The 22,048-nt window shown below is 49.5% G+C and overlaps 2 protein-coding genes across 4 annotated transcripts; one reads left to right on the top strand and one right to left on the bottom strand.

Moving 5' to 3' along the window:
• Window positions 1–442: 442 nt before the first annotated feature.
• Window positions 443–20,004, bottom strand: HAGH (hydroxyacylglutathione hydrolase). Of its 3 annotated transcripts, XM_045571449.1 has the most exons (10): window positions 19,852–19,987; window positions 19,447–19,575; window positions 17,030–17,202; window positions 16,434–16,498; window positions 14,640–14,757; window positions 10,698–10,806; window positions 7,393–7,496; window positions 6,963–7,064; window positions 1,163–1,242; window positions 443–721 (listed from the first exon to the last, which is right to left on the bottom strand). In XM_045571449.1, exons 3-10 carry the CDS (start codon window positions 17,132–17,134, stop codon window positions 622–624), a joined length of 783 nt encoding a protein of 260 aa, XP_045427405.1. In that variant the 5' UTR covers window positions 17,135–17,202; window positions 19,447–19,575; window positions 19,852–19,987; the 3' UTR covers window positions 443–621. The 3 variants fall into 3 exon arrangements, with proteins under 3 accessions (XP_045427405.1, XP_036267083.1, XP_036267084.1); XM_036411190.2 differs by lacking the exon at window positions 19,447–19,575 and having other exon boundaries at window positions 19,852–20,004; XM_036411191.2 differs by lacking the exon at window positions 19,447–19,575 and having other exon boundaries at window positions 19,848–19,947.
• Window positions 20,005–20,125: 121 nt separating this feature from the next.
• On the top strand, window positions 20,126–21,843 carry FAHD1 (fumarylacetoacetate hydrolase domain containing 1). The gene has a single exon (XM_036411198.2). It carries the CDS (start codon window positions 20,386–20,388, stop codon window positions 21,049–21,051), a length of 666 nt encoding a protein of 221 aa, XP_036267091.1. The 5' UTR covers window positions 20,126–20,385; the 3' UTR covers window positions 21,052–21,843.
• Window positions 21,844–22,048: the final 205 nt, after the last annotated feature.

Below are 22,048 nucleotides of genomic sequence, written 5' to 3'. Positions count from 1 at the left end.
TTTGCCCACACCGGTCCCTGGGGACACCCCAGGACAGGCAGCCTTTGCAGGGATGGAGTGTGCAAAGGTGGAACCTCTGTGAGTGCCTGACTCCCGCACGCCTGGCCTCAGCCTATGGCCTCACTGCATCCATGTCCCAGCCCAGGAAGGTCCTCCAGGCCTGACATCAACAAAAAAGCAACTTTGTGAAGATGACACAGGTCCTTGAGAGAATGATTTCCTCTAGCAGTCGCTGGGGAAGGGAGGAGGAGGGAGAAATGGACGTGATAGCAGGTCCCTTCTTATGGAGCCAGGAGAAAGGAGCGCGCATCCCCTCCCAGGGGCTCTGTTTGGGGAGCACGGGGCTGCTGGCCGTGGAGGAGGAAGAGGGACAGCTTTTGTTGGGGTGTATTGCAAGGGCCCCACAAAAAAGCCAGAGAACACAGTCTGCAAGCAGAGCTTCGGGAATAAATACTTTCTAAATTCTTCTCTGGTAAATGTGCATTAAAACATTTGATAACACAAGCATAGGGCTTTACAATTATTTTAAATTAAAACGAGACCGAATTTCCTACACTCCCAGCAGGAATTTTCATCTAAAACATCTGAATACTGGATGCAGCAGCCACGGGCACCCAGGCCTCAGTCCCGGGGCACCTTGAAACTGTCCTTCTCTTTGCGGATGGCCCTCATGGTGGTGACCGGGTCCGTCTCGCCCGCGTGCTGCTGCACCGTCTTCTCCCTGCAGAAGCCGAGTGCCAGATGCAGGCCGCCTTGCCCCGCGCACTGACCCCTCCCAGGACACCGGGGAAGAGCCCAGGGCCAGCTTGGGTGTTTCTAACTGGGTGGCGTGCTGGCCAAGCCCAGTCCTGCTGGCGACCCAGAGAGCAGGAACGCCAATCCCAAGCTGGCCTCTGGCAATGCCCGGCACCACGAGGCTCCGTGAGAATGCGCCCGCCCGCCTTCCGGTCTGGACTCGGGTCTGGAAAGACCCGTGAGCTTGCCAGGGCGTCGAGGAGTGTCCCCACCTCGCCGCTGGAAAATGTGTCTGATTCGTGGCTATATTAGTCCGGATTCCTGGCAGTCTCCACCACGTGGGGTCATCAGGAGTTAAAGTGGGTGGACATAGAGCTTGAGTGAAACAGAGGCCAAGACGCCTGCGCCCACCTGCTCGCACCCTCACCTCACTCTCATGAACGGGTTAAAGGTGAACTCCTCTGCAATGGTGGACGGCACTGTGGGCTCCCCCATACCGTACTTCTCCTGCAAAGGAAACACATCACTTTACTACGGAAACTTCTGGAGATCTTCATTTCAAAACACCTTCTACTGATCTGACACATCTTCTGGCTGAGGAGGCAAAGAGCCGTCAGCAGTGCCGGCCAGGCCCCTTCCTGCTCACGGGGGGGAGAGGAGCACTGCAGCTGCCGCCACAGCCCATCTCCTTTGCTGTCTTGGACGGGGAGGGGCAGGGGGACATGGAGCTTTCTTTTATTAAATGAAGTTTATGTTCCACGTTACAGAAGTAACAAGCAAAAATGCAGAAAACATGAAAAGAAGAAAACACCCACCATCCCACATCCAAGACAGTGCATGGGCTGTGCACAGCTCATTCCTGGGAAGAACAGCAAGAAGACAGATGCCCGGGGTCCCTCCCCTGGCACAACAGCCCCGTCTGCAGGGTGGTGAGTAGGGCTGTTCAGGCTTCCTGGAGCGAGCAGCACTCTGAAGAGCCCTCAGCAGGCACCCTGTCACCTCCAGTCAGGATGGTCTTGCCCTGATCAACACTGGCCAATCAGACAGAGAGAAGACGCAAGTTGGGGCGTTTGGCCAACTGTTAGCTTCTATAGAAACTCTACAAGGAGGTCAGGATGGACAGCTGGGATCTCCATCCTCCCAGCAACCCCTGCCCTCTGCCCGGCTAACCTGGAGGATCATGCCATAGTTGCTGACACCCAAACCCAGGCTGCCTGACCATTCAGGGGCCCTCAAACCTGAGAGTCTGGATCTTACTGCCCCCCCCCCCCCCCCCCACACACACACACTGTGATCACTGGCATAAGAAGGAATCCTTCATCCTCCGAAGTCCTCTCCCCGGCCTGCGCCTTCTTCGCCCCTCTCAGCAGGTGTCAGGGTCGGCCCTGCACCAGCGTGGGGGCTGGGGGTTATCGCAGCTCCTCGGAGGCAAAGGCTGCCTGACTCCCTTCATTCCCCTCTGCCCGGTGTCTACGCAGGGAGCCGCTCACAGCGGGTTAGACAGGTAAGAGGAACATGTAAGCCGCAATAGAAGGAATGGAGCTGGTAACATGCCGCACATTAGGCCAGTGAGAAGCCCATTTGTGCGACCCATTAATGCCTATAGAAACGGAGTGATGGCGCCAAGGCCCGGGAAGAGAGGGGACAGGAAAGCCGTGACTGCCAGGAGGTATGAGATGCCTTTTGAGGTGATGAAAATGCTCTAGAATTCATTGTGAAGATTGTACAACTCTTGAATATATGGAAAACCATCTGACTGTACACACTAAGTGTAAATTATGTGATTGATTAATTATACTTCAATTAAGTATAATTGAAAAGCTGTTTTTAAGAAAGAAAAAAAGGAAGGAAGGAAGGAAGGAAGGAAGGAAGGAAGGAAGGAAGGAAGGAAGGAAGGAAGGAAGGAGAGAAGGAGTAATCCTTCAAAGAAAGAAAGAAAGAAAGAAGAAGGAAGGAAGGAAGGAAGGAAGGAAGGAAGGAAGGAAGGAAGGAAGGAAGGAAGGAAGGAAGGAAGGAAGAAGTAATCCTTCAACCGTGAGAGGTGTGTCGAGTAGGGATGGCGCAGGAAGTCAAGATGAAGGTTTACTGCTAATCTCTGTTCTTTTCCTGTCACTGAAAATAAGCTTAGAATGTTTTACAATATTCCCAGTGCTCCTTATTCACTTCTAAGAAATCTTATTCTATTTCCTATGAGGGAAGAAAACACGTTAACTCTTCTAAGGATAATTTTAAACAAGTTTGTACATGCAGAGTTGGGGGAGTGTAACATCCTAACCTCTTAGGTTATCTGTCAAAGTGAGTGTTAATGGACAGCGGTTTTCCTGCAGAAGCAGGAAGGATGAAGGATGCAGAAATGTGAACATGGCAGCATCGTTCGCAAGATTAGCTTGGAAACGCTAAGTGTCCTCTTGAATGAGATTGGTAAAATGATATAGAAGTGACTTTCCACATTAGTGTATTTGAAAGTAAGATGGATGGGTAGACAGTGGTAAAATAAGTACAACAAAATGTTAGACGAGAATAGGTGTTAGGTATATGAACGTTTTCATATGTGTGAAAATTCTCATAAAATGTTTAAAAGGCAAAAAAAGTTTAACACCGTGCTGTTTAGCCCATGTGTAAGAGAAGAACTCACAGGGATCTTTTTTAAATATTTCAAATTGAAGTTAATGAAAATATAACATTTGAAAATGTATGGGATAATGTTAAAGCAGTTCCTGAAAGTAAGTTTTTAGCTTTTAGTACTTATATTAGGAGAAGAAGAAAAAAAAAAAAAGAAAAGTCTAAAATCAATGAACTCAAGTTCCATATTAAGAATCTTTAAAAGAAGTAAGTCCACAGTAAGTAGATGGAAGGAATTTAAAAAGATAACAGCAGAAATCAGTGCAATGGAAAAAGCAAATACGTAAAATTAAGGCAAAAATTGTTCTTTAAAAAAATCAAAATTTGTAAGAATGCTGAAGAAAAGGAACACAAATTACCAACATCAGAAATGACGGAAGGAATATCACAGAGCCAACAAATATTGGTTGGAAGGGGCCATACTAATCTCAAAATAAAAGCTAAAACTATAAAATTTCCCAAAGAAAACATAGAAATGTTTTGACCTTGGGAAAAGCAAAGATTTCTTAGGAAACAAAAAAGAATAAACCATAGAAGAAAATTAATAAGCTGGACTTCATCAACATTTAAAATGCTCTTCAAAAGACATTGTTGAGAATATAAAAGGCAAGCTACAGAATGAGAGAAACTATTCACCTTACACATACCTAAAAAAGGACTTAAATCCATTACATATTTTTTAAAAGTCCTCTTATCTATTATAAAAGCATAATATGCAAATCAACCAAACAGCAGAATGACCGTCTGAACGACATTCCGGATGACCATGCAATGGCACCAGGCCAGCCAACACCCGACAATCGCCTGCAGAGGGAGGCCCAGGCCAGCCAAGTGATCATACTCCATGCCTGTCGCCTGCAGAGGGAGGCATCCAGTGGTGGGAGGGGCGGGGACAGCAGCCACACGATGGCAAACAGTGGCAGGAGTGGGGGCGGAGCCAGCAGCCAGCAGGGGCGGGGGAGCCCCGATAAGCCCTGATTGCCAGCCAGCCAGGCCTAGGGACCCTACGTGAAGGGTCCCAGATTGTGAGAGGGTGCAGGCTGGACTGAGGGACACCCAATACACCCGTGCATGAATTTTGTGCATTAGGCCTCTAGTTATTCAATAAGAAGAAACAACCCAATGTTTTAGATGGGGAAAAATATTTGAATAAACACTTCAAAAAATGGCCAATAATTGGTAAATGCAACTTAAAACCACAGTGAAACACCACTACATACCCATTAAAATTATTGAAGTTAAAGAAGACTGACAATACCAATGTTGGTGAGGACGTGGAACAATTGGAACTCTTACTTTGCTGGTTGAAATGTAAAATAATACCAACTCTTAGGAAAATCGTTTGACAGTTTCTTTACACATCAAGTGTATACCTAATACAACCACTATTTACTCAGGAGAAATTAAAACATTACACAAAGACTTGTACACAAATGTTCATAGCACCTTTATTACTAGAAACAACACAAATGTCTATCAAGAGATAAATGGATAAACAAAATGTGACATATCCAAACAATGGAATACTATCCATATAATAAAAGCCTAACAACCGTTATGAAGGAACAACCAGAACACCGATCACTATGATGCGCACTGACCACCAGGGGGCAGATGCTCAATGCAGAGCTTCCCCCTGGTGGTCAGTGCCCTCCACAGGGCGGGGGTGGGGGGCACTCAGCCAGAAGCCAGGCTCACGGTTGGCGAGAGCAGCAGTGGGGATGAGAGCCTCTCCCGCAGCATTGATAAGGCACAGTGAGCTGAATGGTAAGGAGCAGCAAGCAGGTGGGCAGTAGGAGTGAGGGCTCCTGGACTGCGAGAGGTTGCAGGCCAGGCTGAGGCCCTGCCCCCAAGTGCATAAATTTCGTGCACCAGGCCTGTAGTTTACAATAAAATCCAAAAACGTGAAGTACTTAGGGATACATTTAACAATATGAGGAGGAGTAAGGGAACTTTTGGGGGTACTGTAAATGTCTTGTGATTGCATTGGGGGTTACACAGTTGCATATATTGTCAAAATTCATCAACTATACAATGCTCACTTGGGTACTTTTCATTGTATATAAATTATCCTTAATAAAATTTAGTTTAAAAAAAGCAGATAACCATGAAGAGAATGAGTTTAATCTGTACGAATTGCTATGGAAAGAGTAATGAGACCCAGTATTAGTGAAAAGAAAGCCACAAAGCAGTTATGTATATGATAAAAACAGGATATTTTTTATCTTATTTATTTATTATTATTTTTAATCCTTACATAAGGATATTTTTTCCATTGATTTTCAGATAGTGGAAGGAATAGGGAGAGAGAAACGCTGATGGGAGAGAGACACATTGATTGATTGCCTCCACCATGGCCAAGAGCTTACAACTGAGGTACATGTCCTTGATCAAAAGTGAACTCAGGCCCCTTCGGTCTGCAGGCTGACATTCTATCTACTGAGCGAAACCAGCTAGGGCCAGGATGAGTTTTGTTTTGATTTTTAAAAATTTATTTTTATTGATTTCAGAGAGGAAAAGAGGGGGAGAAAGAAACATCAATGATGAGAAAGAATCACTGATCAGCTGCTTCCTGCATACCCCCTACTGGGGATCAAACCCACAACCCGGGCATGTGCCTTTGACGGGAATCAAATCCAGAAACCTTCAGTCTGCAGGCACGCTAACCACTGAGTAAAACCAGCTAGGGCCAGGATGAGTTTTTTACATTGAAAAAAGTATTCATACATGTGCAGTGTAAAAAAAAAAAAAAAAAAAAAAAAAATTATCAACTGATTAAGATAGTATTTAAATTTTTAATAAAATATTTTTATTTATTTCAGAGAGAGAGAGAGAAACATCAATGATGAGAATGAATCATTGATCGGCTGCCTCCTGCACGCCCCACACTGGGGAACAAGTCTGCAACCGGGGCATGTGTCCTTGACCAGAATTGAACCTGGGACCCTTCTGTCTGTAGGCCAATGTTCTCTTCGCTGAGCCAAACTGGCTAGGGTGTATCTAAATTTTTATAGGAATTATAAGCCTTCCCACCCCCACCCCCGCCAAATTGATAAAGATGCTCAACAAAACCAGGTGATTTATTTAAGAAAAAGAAGAAAAAAACTAGGTGAGGTAGCTTTACTCACTGAACTCAGCAAAAGTCCCTCCCCCGGTGTGTACATTTCCTCGGTGACTGCAGGGGGACCCTCTGCCCACCCAGAGCACCCCAGCTGCGTTTCCGAAGCCCCAGAATCCAGGACAATAAGCAAACCCCTGGGCTGAGCCAAGGAGCAAGTCTGGGGCCATAGTTGAAATAAACACCTTTCAGTCAAACAGCCTCCAGAGCGAACAGCTGCACACCGTCCTACCTGCTGCCCAGGTCATGGGAAGGGGGCGGGATCTGGCACTTGGGCCTAGGAAACAGACTCCCAGGCCCAGCCCAGACCCACTGGGCCAGACAGGATCGGACAAGCCACCTGGTTCCTGCTATTCGTGGCCCTGAGGAGCACTGGCTGCCACTCTGGACATGATGCCTTGAGTGCCAGCACCCTGGCCCCACACAGTCCCAGGAAGTCACTTCGCAGTGACTGACACGCAGGACGTGCCCACACATATCCACTCACCTTGGCCCAGGCCAGTTTCTCCTGGACGGCAGTGTTGCTGGGCTCCACGTGGCGAGCGAACTTGAGGTTGTTGATGGTGTACTCGTGGCCGCAGTAGACTCTCTGCAGAAAAAGCCAAACCCAGGAGCTCTGAAGATCATTAATCCCCTCACTCTCCTCAGTATTGGCCTCCAGGCCCTGTGCTGGGCCAGTGACACCAGGGAGCAGGCCTTGGGACAACACACTTCTTGCGAGTATGTGAGAGAATAAAAACTACGTTTAAAGAAAACCCACGGTCCTAGAGGAAGTGCCCCGCCCTCCCACTCTTCCTCACACACAGGGGTAGCCACGGGGCGAGAGGGGGTGCAGGACAGGCGGTCAGAGGACAGCGCGGGAGAGCAGGCATGTCCTCACACCACCAGCCAGGGAACTTGGCAGGGGCTCTGCCTACTGTGTCCGGAGGGAGCCGGCCCAGGACCTCGATCAGGGCTCTGTACATCTCATCCGCTGTCCCTTCAAAGAACTTCCCGCAGCCAGCCACAAACAAGGTGTCACCTGGAAGAGGACAGCCATGGAGAGTGAGGCCGCCAGCAGGTCACACCCCTTGGGAAGCTGAGGCTCACCACTGGGCAATGCTGACCCCCTGCTGTCCACGGGCTAAGCACCACTTTGTCCCTGAGCTGACTGGGGCCCAGCATCCGATGTGTCCTCCACCTAGATCCCCGTCAGAGCCCAAGACAACCCACAGCTCTCCGTTCCCACCCACGCCACACTTTTCACTCAGTCTCACTCACTGGTTCCACCAGCTCCCAAACAGCTGCTCATGCCCAAACCTTAGGGTCATGCTGACTCGGCTTCACTGCCCAATCCAATTAGCTGTAGTGCTGAGACCCCCATACCCAGCACTTGTTCCCACCTGCCCAGTGGCCCCTTCCTTTCTCCCAGGCAGCCAGCGCCATCCTATAACACCCTCCGTGATCTCATCGGGAACCCCTCACAAAGGACCACAGCCCACGAGAGCCCTCGAGATTTGAACCTCCAGCCTACAGATCACCCTTTCCTGACTTCATTCTTTTTTAAAAATATTTTTATTGATTTCAGAGAAGAAGGGAAAGGGAGAGAGACAAAAACATCGATGATGAGAGAGAACCATTGATCAGCTGCCTCCTACACGGCCCTTACTGGGGCCGGAGCCCACAGCCCAGGCATGTGCTCTTGACTGAAATTGAACCCAGACCCTTCAGTCCACAGGCTGATGCTTTATCTATTGAACAACACAGCTAGGGCCTGACTCCGTTCTTTACTTTTTTAAAATATGCTTTTATTGATTTCAGAGAGGAAGAGAAAGATAGAAGCATCAATGATGAGAGGGAATCGCTGATTGGCTGCCTCCTGCACGCTCCCTACTGGGGACCAAGCCCTCAACCCAGGCATGTGCCCTTGACCAGAACTGAACCTAGGTCCCTTGAGTCCACAGGCCAACACTCTATCCACTGAGCCAAACCAGCTAGGGCCTGGCTCTGCTCTTTAGACAGTGTCCCTTCAGAAGACACTTCCAGGTCTTGATGCACTGCTGCTTCCCTCCTGACTCTTGGCTCGGTTCCATGCCAAGTAGAAACGACAGGCATTTGTTCTCCAGGCCCCTGTGGTGAGGACAGCCTGGGACCCCACAACACAAAGCAACATTCCTCTTCCATCAGCACCCGTCAGTCCTGCCCACCACATCCCAGGCCAAAGCCACACTCTTCTTTGGGCTGCCCCCTCCTCTGCTTACATCTTAGGGGGAGGGAGCGTGGCCCTGGGTCCTCAGACCTGGGCTTGAGGCCTGGGGCCACCAATAAGCCCAGCTTTGCGTGCTGTAGATTCCTTGGCTGCACACACAGGCCAGCTAGGGCCCTGCTGGACTGTCTTATTTCCCACACCATTAGCCCCCCACTGGGGGACACTGTAGACTTTTTCACATTTTTATTACTGAAGTCACCAATAAGACAATGTACTCCCTGCCAGCTGCTGCCACACAGAAAACAGTGACAACTTGTGCAGGACACAGTTTAGGTCTGTGTTTGCACCTTCCAAAGCGAGACTCAGCTTCTCACAGCACAGTCCCCAGGGGCCCACCCACACCCCAGGTCCTGACAACCCTGGGAGGCAGACACTGCCTTACCCCCTGACAGATGGGCAGGCTGATGTCCAGTAGAAACAGGAGTGTGATGTCCTGAGGGTTTGCCAGGCCAGGCACCGGGCACACTCCTCTCCACTCAGGCCTACACCACTCAGTGAGGATACTTTGCTCAGGTGAGACCACTTCAGGGCAGTGCACACGTGCATGGGGGCCAATCTGCCCATTCCACACCACAGTCATTAGCCCACCATGAGGCTGGGGCTCCACAATGTGCCCAGGGACGTAACCTGCCTCACAGCCCCACCTCCATCACTGCAGTGAAGACACTGAAAAGAGCTGCCTATATTTTTAAAAACCTGAGATCTGTGGATAATATTAGATTTGTAGACAAGCTAGAGGCCTTTTATGCACCCCCACCCAGCTGGCATTTCCCTGATGTATTTGTCCAAACTACAAGCCTGCGTCCCTACATTGTCCCTACATATATATATTTTATTGATTTATTTCAGAGAGGAGGAGAGAGTTGGAGAGATAGACAGTTAGAAACATCGATGAGGGAGAAACATCGATCAGCTGCCTCCTGCACACCCCCCACTGGGGATGTGCCCGCAACCAACGTACATGCCCTTGACCAGAATCGAACCTGGGATCTTCCAGTCCCCAGGCCGACGCTCTATCCACTGAGCCAAAACGGTTTCAGCCCTACATTGTTATTAACTAAAAACTCCACCCCACTCAATGCACATTTCCCATCAATGCCCTTTTCCCATGGCAGTATCCAATCCAGGAGCCCATACTGCACTCAGCATTGTATTTTTTTTAAAGAAAACTTTCACTGCAATTACAATATTATGATTACAACTTACATTTCTGGAAGACACAGAGCTTGCAAACTATTACATTCACTAAAATACGAGGTGGCAGTCGGGCTCCATGGGGCCAGCAGGCCTGCTTTTCACCGGGCACGCTCAGCCAGCACTGCTCGTCTGTGGCCGTGGGTCGTGCCGCCCTAAATGCCTGGTTGTCACATGGCCGCTCTGCTTCGCGGAGCACCAACATCCTTTCAATTCCTCAGCCCAGTGCTGGGCGTGCTTCCAAACCTCACTCAGGGTCCAGCCTCCGCAGACTGCAGCCGCTACCTCTGAGCTTGGCGAGGCTGCCAGCAGGCGCTCTCAGGGTTGCTTTGTGTAGGAGACCCTGACCAAGACTGGCTACTGACTTGCCATACCTACTCGGCTCACAGCCGCCGGAGGGATGGGCAGTGTGAGCACTCAGAAGGGCATCAGTTAGGCCCACGTGAGGCGGGCTTGAGGCTCCGCCCTGCCACCTGGCGGCTGCTGGAGGTAGTGCAGCTCAGGCTGCATCTCTACCAGGCAGTCTCAAGGAAAGGCACCAGACAGTGGTCAGGGGGAAGCACAAGCCCAGCCCCACCAGGAGGCACCACTCCTCTCTGCGTCCACCCAGCCTGCCTGCCCCAATGTGTGAAGCTGAGCCCCAGGCTCCGCCCTGAGGGCGGTGGCCTCCTCTCAGCCCTGTGTAGTTTCAGGCAGGAAACGCTCTGCTTCTCCACACCTGTGCCAAGAGGGTCTTTGCAAAGCACACCCAACCCCCAGTACACAAACCCTCACCCTCACCTGTAAACACAGCAGAGGGCTCGGAACTGCCAGGCTTGCTCACATAGTAGCAGATGTGTCCAGAAGTGTGACACGGTGTTGACAGGCACTTGACGTTGAGAGACCCCACCTGAAACAAAGCACAGGCTGGCGAGTGCCCCCAGGGCTCACAAGCACATGGCCCGCTGGTCTATAGGTCTCGCTCAGGCCCCACACCTCCCACACAGCAAGACGTGGATCCTGCTGGTGACCATGAGACCCAGTCCTCAGGGGTGTCCCCAGGGGCAGGGGCCACCCTAGAACCTGGTATTTGCTGACGTGCAAAGCCAAAGGGGCTTCTTTTGTTTTCTCCCTCAAAATCAGCCACTGAACCAGGCATCTAGATGGTTTTGCTTCTTAGGTGTTTGGCCTTTTATTGTTTTTCTTCTCTGTCTCCCTCCTCCTCCCACCTCTTCACATCAAAAAATACATGCCCCCAGAGAACCAAGATGGCGGCATAGGTAAACATCTGGACTTGCTTCATCCCACAACCACATAAAAATTACAACTAAAATACAGAACATCTACCATCCAGAACCATGGGAAAGCTGGCTGAGTGGAAGTTCTATAACTAGAGTAGGGGTGTCGAACTCAATCAGAGAAGGGGCCAAAATCTAAAATCCAGCCTAAATCGCGGGCCGAATGGTTTCCTGAACAGTCATAAACTGTCATTGTGATGGAAACGCAGCGGAGTGCAGTGATGACAGCGCGGTGCGGGCCACATTGCAAGGCCTGGCGGGACAGATTTGGCCCACGGGCCTTGTGTTTGACACATGTGAACTAGAGGTTAAGAAGACAGCACATTGAGACTGGTAGGAGGTGTGGAGGCGCAGAACAGGTTGGCACCTGGGTGTGCTGCTTTTTTAATCGGGAAGGAGATACAAGCTCCCGCTTGCTCTGAGCTCCAGTGCCAGGCGAGACTGGGGGAGGAGGGAAACCAGACATATACGGGGAGAAACTGGATTGTCTGGCATCGGGGCAGGACATGGGGGCACCTTTCTTCCAGATGGAGGTGCTTTTGTTCTTGTGCTGGGATTTTCCCAGTGCAGAACTGACTGGCAACCATTGCTGTTTGCTCTGCCCTGGTGATTCCCTGAGATCCTGCCCTACCCAATTTACGACCCCACCCAAGCTGTGCACAGCAGCTTTTGCATATGAATGACTTGTCCTTTCTCAGCCTAAAACCTGTCAAACAAGCTGTAGCTGGGTCAGGGAACCCCAAACCTATCAAAAGAAGGCTCAAGGCCAGCAGCACCAGCTTATCTTGCTTCACAGCTGGGCCTCATCTGGGCACTTATCAACCCGATACAAAGAGGAGGAATCTGCACATCTCTCTGTAGCTCCTACTGAGTGGCCTCAGGCAGTGGCTGACTTTGCACCACTTTGGAGATCCAAGAGCCAATGTACCCAGTGGTCAGTGCAAGACCATATCAGATTACAGCTCTTCACATCCATAAGTGACACACTCAAGGGGCAGATTCAGGGAGCACCAAAGCCCCACTGAAGCAAGTCCTTCCCCATAAGGGTGTCTCCAGGACACAGCTCTTCCATTGTAAACACAACTGGTCCTCACAGCCAGCTGGCCTGGAGGTCAATTCCTCCCAGTGATACCAAGAGCAATCAAGGCTCAACTACAACAAGACTGCACACAGCCCACAAAGAGATGCACCAAAAGTGTCCACCCCATGTGATTGGAGAGGCTGAGACACTGGGACCTAAGGATACCTGGCACACAAGGCCACTCTATCAACTCAAGGAAACTTAGCAGCTACTCAGTAATAGAAACAAACACAGGGAAGCAGCCAAAATATGGAGACAAAGAAACATGTCACATATGAAAGAAATGCAAGAAAGCAAACTACTGGATATAGAGTTCAAAACCACAGTTATAAGGTTACTCAAGAATCTCTGAGGAACTTAGTGAGAACTTCAAGGATTTTAGTTAGAATGCCAAGAAAATGAAAAATGACTAGTCTGAAATTAAGCATACACTGACTGAAATAAATAATAATATAAAGAAATTCAACAGTAGAGTAGAAGATCCCAAGAATTAAGTCCAAGATTTGAAATACAAAGAAGTAAAAAACACCCAACTGGAAAAGCAAAAAGCAAAAAGAATCCAAAAATATGAAGATAGTGTAGGAGCCTCTGGGACAACTTCAAGCGTACCAACATCTGAATTATGGGGTGCCAGAAGAAGAGAGAGAGAGAGCAAGACACTGAAAACCTATTTGAAGAAATAATGACAGAAAACTTTCCCCACCTGGTGAAAGAAATACACTTACACATCCAGGAAGCACAGAGAATCCCAAACAAGAGGAATCCAAAGAGGACCAACCAAGACACATCATAATTAAAATGCCAAGGGCAAAAGACAAAGAGAGAATATTAAAAGCAGCAAGAGAAAAACAGTTACCTACAAAGGAGTACCCATATGACTGTCAGCTGATTTCTCAACAGAAACTATGCAGGCCAGATGGGAGTGGCAAGAAATATTCAAAGTGATGAATAGCAAGAACCTACAACCAAGATTACTCTACCCAGCAAAGCTATCATTCAGAATTGAAGGTCAGATAAAGAGCTTCACAGACAAGAAAAAGCTAAAGGAGTTCATCACAACCAAGCCAGTATTATATAAAATGCTGAAGGGTATTCTTTAAGAAGAAGAAAAAGGTAAAGATAAAAAATTATAAACAACTAAGTGACAACAAATACATATCTATCAACAAGTGAATAAAAAATCTGAGGAACAGCATAAACTGATGAATGTACCGTATTTTCTGGTGTATAAGACGACCGGGTGTATAAGACGACCCCCTAATTTTACAGTTATACATAGGTTTAGGCCTATATTCGCTGTATAAGACTACCCCCCACTTCCGAGTTCTTTTTTTAATAGACCGCCTCTCTGACTCTGGCCAATCAGAGCAGGCTTTTTACTAGAACACAGTGTAGCTTTGGGTACAGAACATGTATAATTTGCATGCATAAAAAGCCTGCTTGGATTGGCCAGAGTCAGAGAGGCGGTCTATTAAAAAATGAACTGGTGTTGCCTCAGAAGTGGGGGCTAGTCTTATACAGCAAATATAGGCCTAAACCTATGTTTTAACTGTAAAATTAGGGAGTCGTCTTATACGCCGGAAAATACGGTAATAAAATCAAGGGCATGGAAATGAAACAGACTAACAAATATCAGGAGGAAGGAGATATGTGGGGGTGTGTGGGAAGAGATTGGATAAAGATCTTACATGCATGTATGTAGTACCTATGGACGTGGACAGTGGGGTGGCTAGGGCCTAGGGTGGGGTGGGAATCGGGTGGAGGGGAGCTAAGGGGGGAAAAAGAAGGGACATCTGTAATAATCTGAACAATAAAGAATTAAAAAAAACAACAACACTTGAAATAAAGATGAACATCTGTATGACCTTGACCTGCATCACCAAATGCAGACATCTGGGGCACGTGCTCCCCCCACACACACACTTTTCAAGTCACACACATCCTAACAAATCACCCCTAAACACTCCAGTTGCATCTACTAAGAAAAGAGCATCCTCCTGCATAACCTATCATCACATCCAAGATATTTGGCAACAGCATGAGAACATGATCCCAGGCAGTGTCCATATTTAAATTTCCCATTAATTCTAAGCTGTACCCTGCAGCTTCTTCTCTTATCTAGTCATCATCTGCACATTGCTTTGGCTGTGATGCAGAGGGGACTGCCCAGGCTCGGGCAGCCCCAAGAGCCCCCACCCACCCACCAGTAAGGCTGTCTCCACAGCCAAGCCCTTATGTGCCCCTCTAGGACCCCGGGGAAACAAAGAGGACAGCCAGGTGGAGGAGGCAGTGTTCCCACCGTGCCCCTACCCCACACTATGCTCTTGGGCCTGACATCCATTTCCTCTGCAGTCCATTTCTCACCTGCAGTGTAGACAGGTGTGTGATCTTGTGAGTCAGGGCCCCAATCCGCTCATCGCCCCCGTACACCTTCAATCCAGGCTGCAGCTTGACAAGCTTCTCATTCCCACCAGCATGGTCCCTGGAAGTAGAAAAGATCTAGGGCTACTGCTGATATGAAGGAGCTTTGCTTGCTTGTAAACCCTGCCCAAACTGAAATTTTATTTTCCTAGTTACGCTTATCAAAAGTAGAAATGCATCTTCCAACACAGGAAACTGGCTTCTCGTCTGTCATTTGGCTCCACTGATAAGAACATCCTCAGGTACCCGTGCCAGGCATTTCGGTGCCCCTGCCTCAGCACTTCAAAAAGGAGGTCAGTTACACCAGTTTTAGCTCAGCCGGGGCCTGATGGCAGCGCAGGGCAGGGCGTGTGTCCACACTTGAAGAGCAGCCGTTCCAGGACAAGGCCAGGGCTTTCTGGTCACTCACAGTCTCCTATGGCCTCTTCTGATGGGCCCAGAAACAGCAGGGCCAGAGATAAAAGGAGGCTGGCCCTTTGGCCTCCTTCCCTCAAAGGACTGTTACATGATGGTCAGGGCCAACCCCTTAGCCCGCTCACTACCACGATAAGTGGGCGCGAGGCACAGGCCACACCCTAGAGCTCAGTTTAGGACCTGGATTAAGGTTGATGTTCTAGCATAAACATAAGGTGCTGAGAAAATCCTCCAGAAAATGACAACTGATGTGGGGATATCTTAGCGTGGGAGAGAGAAGCAAACTGTGCAAAGCTGAGGAACAGAGGTGCTTCCTGCAGCCACATGGAGGCCCAAGAGGCAGATTTCCCAAAGAAAGAGGCTGCATTAAGTAGCTCAGGCCAAGGGCAAGGGCTGTAAACCCAGTCCGTAATTAGCACCTGATATCCCAGAGACTCAGCAACTTAGTTTTATCAAGCCAGACATTTCCACCAATTAACAAGCTGGCCAAGCCACCTGCATACACCACTCCCAGAGAAAGGCTCCATCTTCTTTCTGGGGGAAAAGGCTGGTGAAGCGGAGCTCCTACAGGCTAAACAATAGCAATGCTACAGGGACAGATTCACTCAAAGGTGTCAGCTGCACTCTAGCAGTTATTTGGGACAGGGGATCAGAACCAAATAATAATGATAATGATAATGATAATGATAATGATAATAATAATAATAATAATTGTTATTATTATTATTATTATTAGCTTTGAAGAACCTCAAAAGTTTCAAAAATCTCAAAGAAGGACCGTGGACATACAATTCTAATCCTAAACCAAAACACAGGTTCTTTTTCATCGTTTAGCCTTTAAATATAAAAAGAAAAAAGCCACACACAACCTCTCCAAATATGGCTGTTGGTTTTAAAAACACTAAAGTCTAGTCTAGTTTTTTTCCCTAACATTGAGGCCAACATCTCATCACACAAGCCCAAGTGCTTTCAGAGGCATTGCTGGAGGTCGTCTCATGGCAGAAGGATCCGCAGCACAAGCAACTCCCCACAGAACCCCCATTACCAGGCCCCATCACAGGGCCAAGGGGCTGGGGCCTGGAAGACCCAGGGGATTGGGCAGCGGCACGGAGGCTGACACCGGAGCCTTCTCAGAGGCAGACCCTCAGCTGCACAGTGTCATAGCTGTGGGGCACAGGTGACTCAGACTGCCAGCTGCGGGAGGGCCCAGAGAGCCTGTGAGAACCCCACCCAACCCCACCCTCAGGGTATGCCTGGCAGGGAGCCACCAGGCCTAATCAGCTCTGCTGGCCTGGAAGAAGTCCACCTCTGGAGTGCACTTACCAATGGTGGTGGGTGGTGAGCACCGTAGTCAGCTTCACGCCATGCTTTTTGGCCATTTCTACAACCTGGAACCAAACATGAAGCAGGACCGAGCCATCGTCACACTACAAGTGCTGGCTCACCAGCCCCAAGGTGGGGAGCCCAACCGGACTCAGGGTGTGCCAGGAATGGCTGGCTCTGTCCGGACCCTGCCAACTCGGCCTAACTTTGGTAGAACAGGGTGAAAGTGGCTTTTCTCTCTCTGGATACACTTGGCAATTCACCCCCCACTCCCCCACCCCCATGAACTCTCCAAGCCCCTCTGGTCAAGGGTACAAAGCCTCCAGGAAGAGTAGACAATACCAAGTACAGCTCCTGCTTCTCTGCCCAAGGACGTAACAGACACAAGGCCTGATCTTTCCACACCAAAGCTTCTGGTCACCCCCACCCCTCTCATTGGCCCTTTGCCCCGATAATAGTGGCTGGACACTATTTAAATTGTTTGTTAAAAAAAGAAATAGATTCATTTCTAGTTAGCTTCAGCCAAGCTGCAAGAACACGGAGGTTATCACAAACATCGGAGGATGAGGAGCTGGTGCCGGGGACACACCTCCCACCTTCTGGGGTTGCACTGGGTCCACAATGGCGGCCTCCTTGGTGTCCTCATCGATGATCAGGTACATGTAGTTGTCGGTCAGGGCAGGCAATAACTCAACCTTCATGGCGTCCTGTTCCACGGTCAAGCTCTTCCTCAAATCTGTGTGATGGAGAAGTCCCAGCTGGGCTAGACCTGAACAAGAACGCAGTTTTGGTCAGAGGTCATGTGAGGCCACATCAGGCACAGCCCTCAGCGACACAGCAACAGGGGCGTCCTGGGGATGTGACATCCCAGAGCGACATGCAGTGAACATCCAAGCATGAGGCTCGCCCTGCAGGGTTGTCTAAATTTCTGTGAAAAAGAGAATATCCTTATTTAACCACATCAGTAAGAAATTCTAGAAAACAACTCATATTCATGGGAATCAGCTCTTTCAGATTTATGATCTGAATATTTTCAACAATAAAACTCCTATTATTCAATCTAAAAATTCATGGAGGCCCTTAAGCCTTAGCATAAAAGGGACTAAAACTATATAATAGGTGACAGAGGCAGCCATGAAATTCTGGGGTGTGTGCTGGGATGGGGCCTCTCCCCAAAGGGATCCAGAAAGCAGGGAGGCCCGACTAACAGACAGGCCATCTCTCCAGGGGCATCGAAAGCAGGTTCAACCTTTTCTGCCATGGTCAGGGAAACTGCCTGAACGGTAGCTTTAATGATCACGCACAGATATCCAATACCCTCTTCCCTTGGACAACTAGCCGGGTATTTACCAGACCCTTCTCCTCGTGCAGAGCAGAACAGACATTTTTGTATGATCAAGTTTGTGATGTTCCACCAGGTATCTGAGACCCAGTGCTATCTGAGCCTGACGACTACATTACACAAAGCAGTGTGTGTAGTGCGGGTGCGGCAGGAGGCGAGCAGAAGGACAGAAACAAAACTCCACGAGTCTGGAAGCATCCTCCTCAAAGGGGCCCCATTTTTTACTTCCCATAGAACATACCCACTCTGCCCTGGTCAAGAAGAACCGTTATTTACAGGTGGTGCTTGGGAACCTGGGGAAGATACCAAAGAATTCATCTGGTCCAATCACCACCAGAAACCTTATTCCTTTTCCAAAGATTATATAACCCACCCCCACAGCCTGAGAAATGCTCCCAGCTCACTGGTTTGCAACTGTGCCCTTTGTGTAAGCAGAGTGTATGGACCTGCAGCCTGTGGTCTGGGCCAAGTCCTGAGACATGCTTTGTTTGACTTCTTTTGAATGGAACCAGTCCTTCTGCATGGCATCAACTCCTGGCGATTCCCTACAGTCTACCCTGACACAGACACTCAGCCCTGACACGGTGATGAGCTTTCCTAAATGAAAAACAAAGCAGGCTCTTTCCTCAGTAATGGTGATACATTAGCCACTTCAGAACCTTAACTGCTTGCAGTAGAATTTGAAAATGGCCAAGAATAGCTTCGCTGTTTGTTCCATCTGCTTATGTAATGCCCTCCTGTCATTTAGGTAACTGCTAACCAGGTCCCAGAGACTGCCCCTATTGCTAATCAGCCAGGTAAAATATCAGGAAATAAGGAAAAGGAGATTTCAAAAAAAGAATTTGAAAATGGCCAAGAATGGCTTCGCTGTTTGTTCCATCTGCTTATGTAATGCCCTCCTGTCATTTAGGTAACTGCTAACCAGGTCCCAGAGACTGCCCCTATTGCTAATCAGCCAGGTAAAATATCAGGAAATAAGGAAAAGGAGATTTCAAAATAAAGGCCAAAATATTCCAACATGCTGAAACCGGTTTGGCTCCATGGATAGAGCGTCGGTCTGAGGGCTGAAGGGTCCCAGGTTCGATTCCGGTCAGGGGAATGTACACTGGTTGCAGGCACATCCCCGGTAGGGGCTGTGCAGGAGGCAGCTGATCGATGTTTTTCTCTCATTGATGTTTCTAGCTCTCTACTCCTCTCCCTTACTCTCTGTAAAAAAATCAGTAAGATATAAAAAAATTCCAAAAAGCAAGAGGTAAGAATCTGATCTGACAGCTGAAGAGCACACCCTTGGAGGCCAGTGTGCCCAATGCCTCTCATTTTAGAGGCACTGATGGAAACACAAGGGAAGGCCAGGGTCCCGCAGCCCACAGAACCCCAGCATTGTCCCAGGGTTCTCCCCATTGTCATCGCTTTGGATTCCGTGCCTCGGGTTCTACTTGACAACCAAAACTCAGATGAAAAGATGTGGTTTCCTTTGTGGTAAATATAATAGCATTTTCTGGGGCTCTAGGCAGTCACATCACTGCTTAGGGCGTGAGAAATACGGGATTTGTGGGGTGAGGGTATGGAAATGTGGGGGAAACCCCCCACACCGCACCGCCCAGCGTCAAGGAACGTGAGGGCTGCCGGCTGGCGGGGAGGTGGGCGGTGCGCCGGGAACACGCTCCTTACCTAGCACAATCCTTCAGCAACCTCAGTGACAGCTACCCACTGTCTTCAGCCCTCAAAGCCTGACCCGACTGCTGTGCAGCCTTTCGAACCCCACTGGCCTGCCTGCCGCCGTCAGCGAGGGTTAAAGTCCTATGTCGATTAAAAAAACAGCGTCAGGCGTCAGCCGGGCGGCCGGTGGCTCCCTGCCCCGCGGCCCGCGCCCTGCGTCCACGCCCAACGCTCAACGCCCAACGCCCTACTCCCGGCTGCGGGCCGCCGGCGCCGCCGGGACGCCTGGGGAGCTCAGGTGGCCCAACTGCCACTCCGGGCTATGACACCCGCCAGGGCCCGCGGACCTGACTTGTCCCGCCCCCGGCCCTGCCGCTGTCAACCCTGCCCCGGCCTAGCCGGCCCCGGCCCACCTACCCAGGCCGCGGCAGGCGCAAGCGGCTCCCAGCGCGGTGAGACTCCAGCGGCCGAGCAGCCGGCTCAGCACCATGACGGGGCGGAGAGCGGGCGGCGGTGCGAGGCGTAGGCGGACAGCACACGCCGGCGTCCGCGAATCGTGGCCAATCAGTGCCTGCCTCGCGCCCCACCCCACTTACCAACCAATCAGAGCTCGATTCCACGTCCTGCTCGCCTCACGGCCAATCAGCGCTCGCGTCCAACCCATGCCCACGCCCCGCGGGCGAGAATCAAGGAAGGGGCTGCAGCTTAAAAGCGACAGAAGCGCCTCCGTTTTTTTCCAGGGAGCGGGCCGGCGTCCCAGAGGTCGCCACTGGTCAGTGGTTCACCCGAGGCCGAGCTCCGCCACTGCGGCGCCACCCGGTGGAGCACAAAGCGGAACGGACGGTCGCGGACGGGATTGCGCTCGGAGACAGTTCGTCCTCTCGGGGTAGCCGTAGGCGTCTGGGAAGGGTCCGGCCGAATCCACGTGACTCGGGGCGCCTAGCTGGAGCCATGGCGGTTTCCAGGCCGCTGTCCCGCTTCTGGGAGTGGGGTAAGAATATCGTGTGCGTGGGCAGGAACTACGCGGACCACGCCAAGGAGATGGGGAGCGCAGTGCCTAGCCAGCCTGTGCTCTTCCTGAAGCCGTCCACCGCCTATGCCCCCGAGGGCTCGCCCATCCTCATGCCCGCCTACAGCCGCAACCTGCACCACGAGCTCGAGCTGGGCGTGGTGATGGGCAAACCAGGCCGCGCCGTCCCGGAGGCCGAGGCCATGGACTACGTGGCCGGCTATGCCCTGTGCCTGGACATGACCGCCAGGGACGTGCAGGATGAATGCAAGAAGAAGGGGCTACCCTGGACCCTGGCCAAGAGCTTCACCACCTCTTGCCCTGTCAGCGCGTTCGTGCCCAAAGAGAAGGTCCCTGACCCTCACAACCTGAAGCTCTGGCTCAAGGTCAATGGAGAACTACGGCAGGAGGGTGAGACATCTTCCATGATCTTTACCATCCCCTACCTCATCAGCTACGTTTCTAAGATAATGGCCTTGGAAGAAGGAGATATTATCTTGACCGGGACGCCAAAGGGAGTTGGCCCTGTTAAAGTAAACGATGAGATCCAAGCCGGCATACACGGGGTCGTCAGTATGAGATTTAAAGTGGAAAAGCCAGAATATTGAGTCTGTACAAAGCATCTCAATTTCTTAAGTTTCAGAAGAGAAGGGAGTTGGACAGAAGCAAGCAAAGGTTATTAAAAGTGACAGTTGCATAAAAAGAAATCAAAATATAAAGATGATTTGATTGGGTTGGTGTGCCTCAACTCAGGGAAGATACAAACTCAAAGAAAAACATGATCTACCGTAGAACAGCTGATCAGAAATGGAAAGGAGAAAGGAATGCCTGTCTGTCTTGTAAGAAACAAACAGAAGAAAGTATTTGTGATGTCTCCCATGAGGCATGAAATGTTCAGAGGACGTTCCTAAAACTGGACTGCAAAAGACTTTTCAGTGAGTCATTCTGGGATCAGTAGTTCAATAATTAAAATCTGCAAAGGGAGTTGAAAAGCATGTTTCAAATGAATGTTTCCCACATTTCTTTGATCATGGTAATCATCTGGAGGTATTTGTAAAAAAAAATACTTCCAAATTACTGGCCCATACTGGGTCCCCTGTATTAATTAGCAGAATGAATCTCCAGCACTCATGTGATTCTTTTGAAAAGTGTGAAAAACATTACTCCACATATTTTAATTTGAAATTTTATTTAATAAGTTAATGAATGACAACCTCACTCGTTTGTACCCTGGCTCATAGGTTCTGAGTGTAAGAGATAATTTTGAGCCTGGCTGTTGTAGCTCAGTGGTTGAGTGTCACCCAGATTGCCCACTGGATCTCCAGTAGGGGGCATGCAGAAGGCAACTTATCAATGTTTCTATCCCTCTCCCTCCTTAAAATAAATAAAAACACATTTTTTTAAAAAGATAATTTTGAAAATTTTTAAATAAATATGCTGGGTTTTGTGTGGACTAAAAATCTTTCCCCTAAGAGTGGCTAGGAGGGATGCTTCCTTATTAAAGGACTTCAGACCTTGATCACACTACCTTTGGCCTGGTGAGCACTGTGCTTTATTAACAGAATTCATCAGCATCTCTACCTTCTCAGCAGAAATAAGCAGGCT

Source organism: Pipistrellus kuhlii, unplaced genomic scaffold (assembly GCF_014108245.1).
Source record: "Pipistrellus kuhlii isolate mPipKuh1 unplaced genomic scaffold, mPipKuh1.p scaffold_m20_p_4, whole genome shotgun sequence".
NCBI lineage: Eukaryota > Metazoa > Chordata > Mammalia > Chiroptera > Vespertilionidae > Pipistrellus > Pipistrellus kuhlii.
This window is presented reverse-complemented; position numbering and strand designations above follow the sequence as displayed.

Excerpts from the sequence above, each read along its gene's own strand:
- HAGH (XM_036411190.2), bottom strand. The coding sequence starts at position 19,924 with ATGGTGCTGAGCCGGCTGCTCGGCCGCTGGAGTCTCACCGCGCTGGGA. Across the intron at positions 17,203-19,851 it reads TTGCGCCTGCCGCGGCCTGG|GTCTAGCCCAGCTGGGACTT; the intron begins GTAGGTGGGCCG and ends GTTCTTGTTCAG. Across the intron at positions 16,499-17,029 it reads ACCCAGTGCAACCCCAGAAG|GTTGTAGAAATGGCCAAAAA; the intron begins GTGGGAGGTGTG and ends GTTTGGTTCCAG.
- FAHD1 (XM_036411198.2), top strand. The coding sequence starts at position 20,386 with ATGGCGGTTTCCAGGCCGCTGTCCCGCTTCTGGGAGTGGGGTAAGAAT.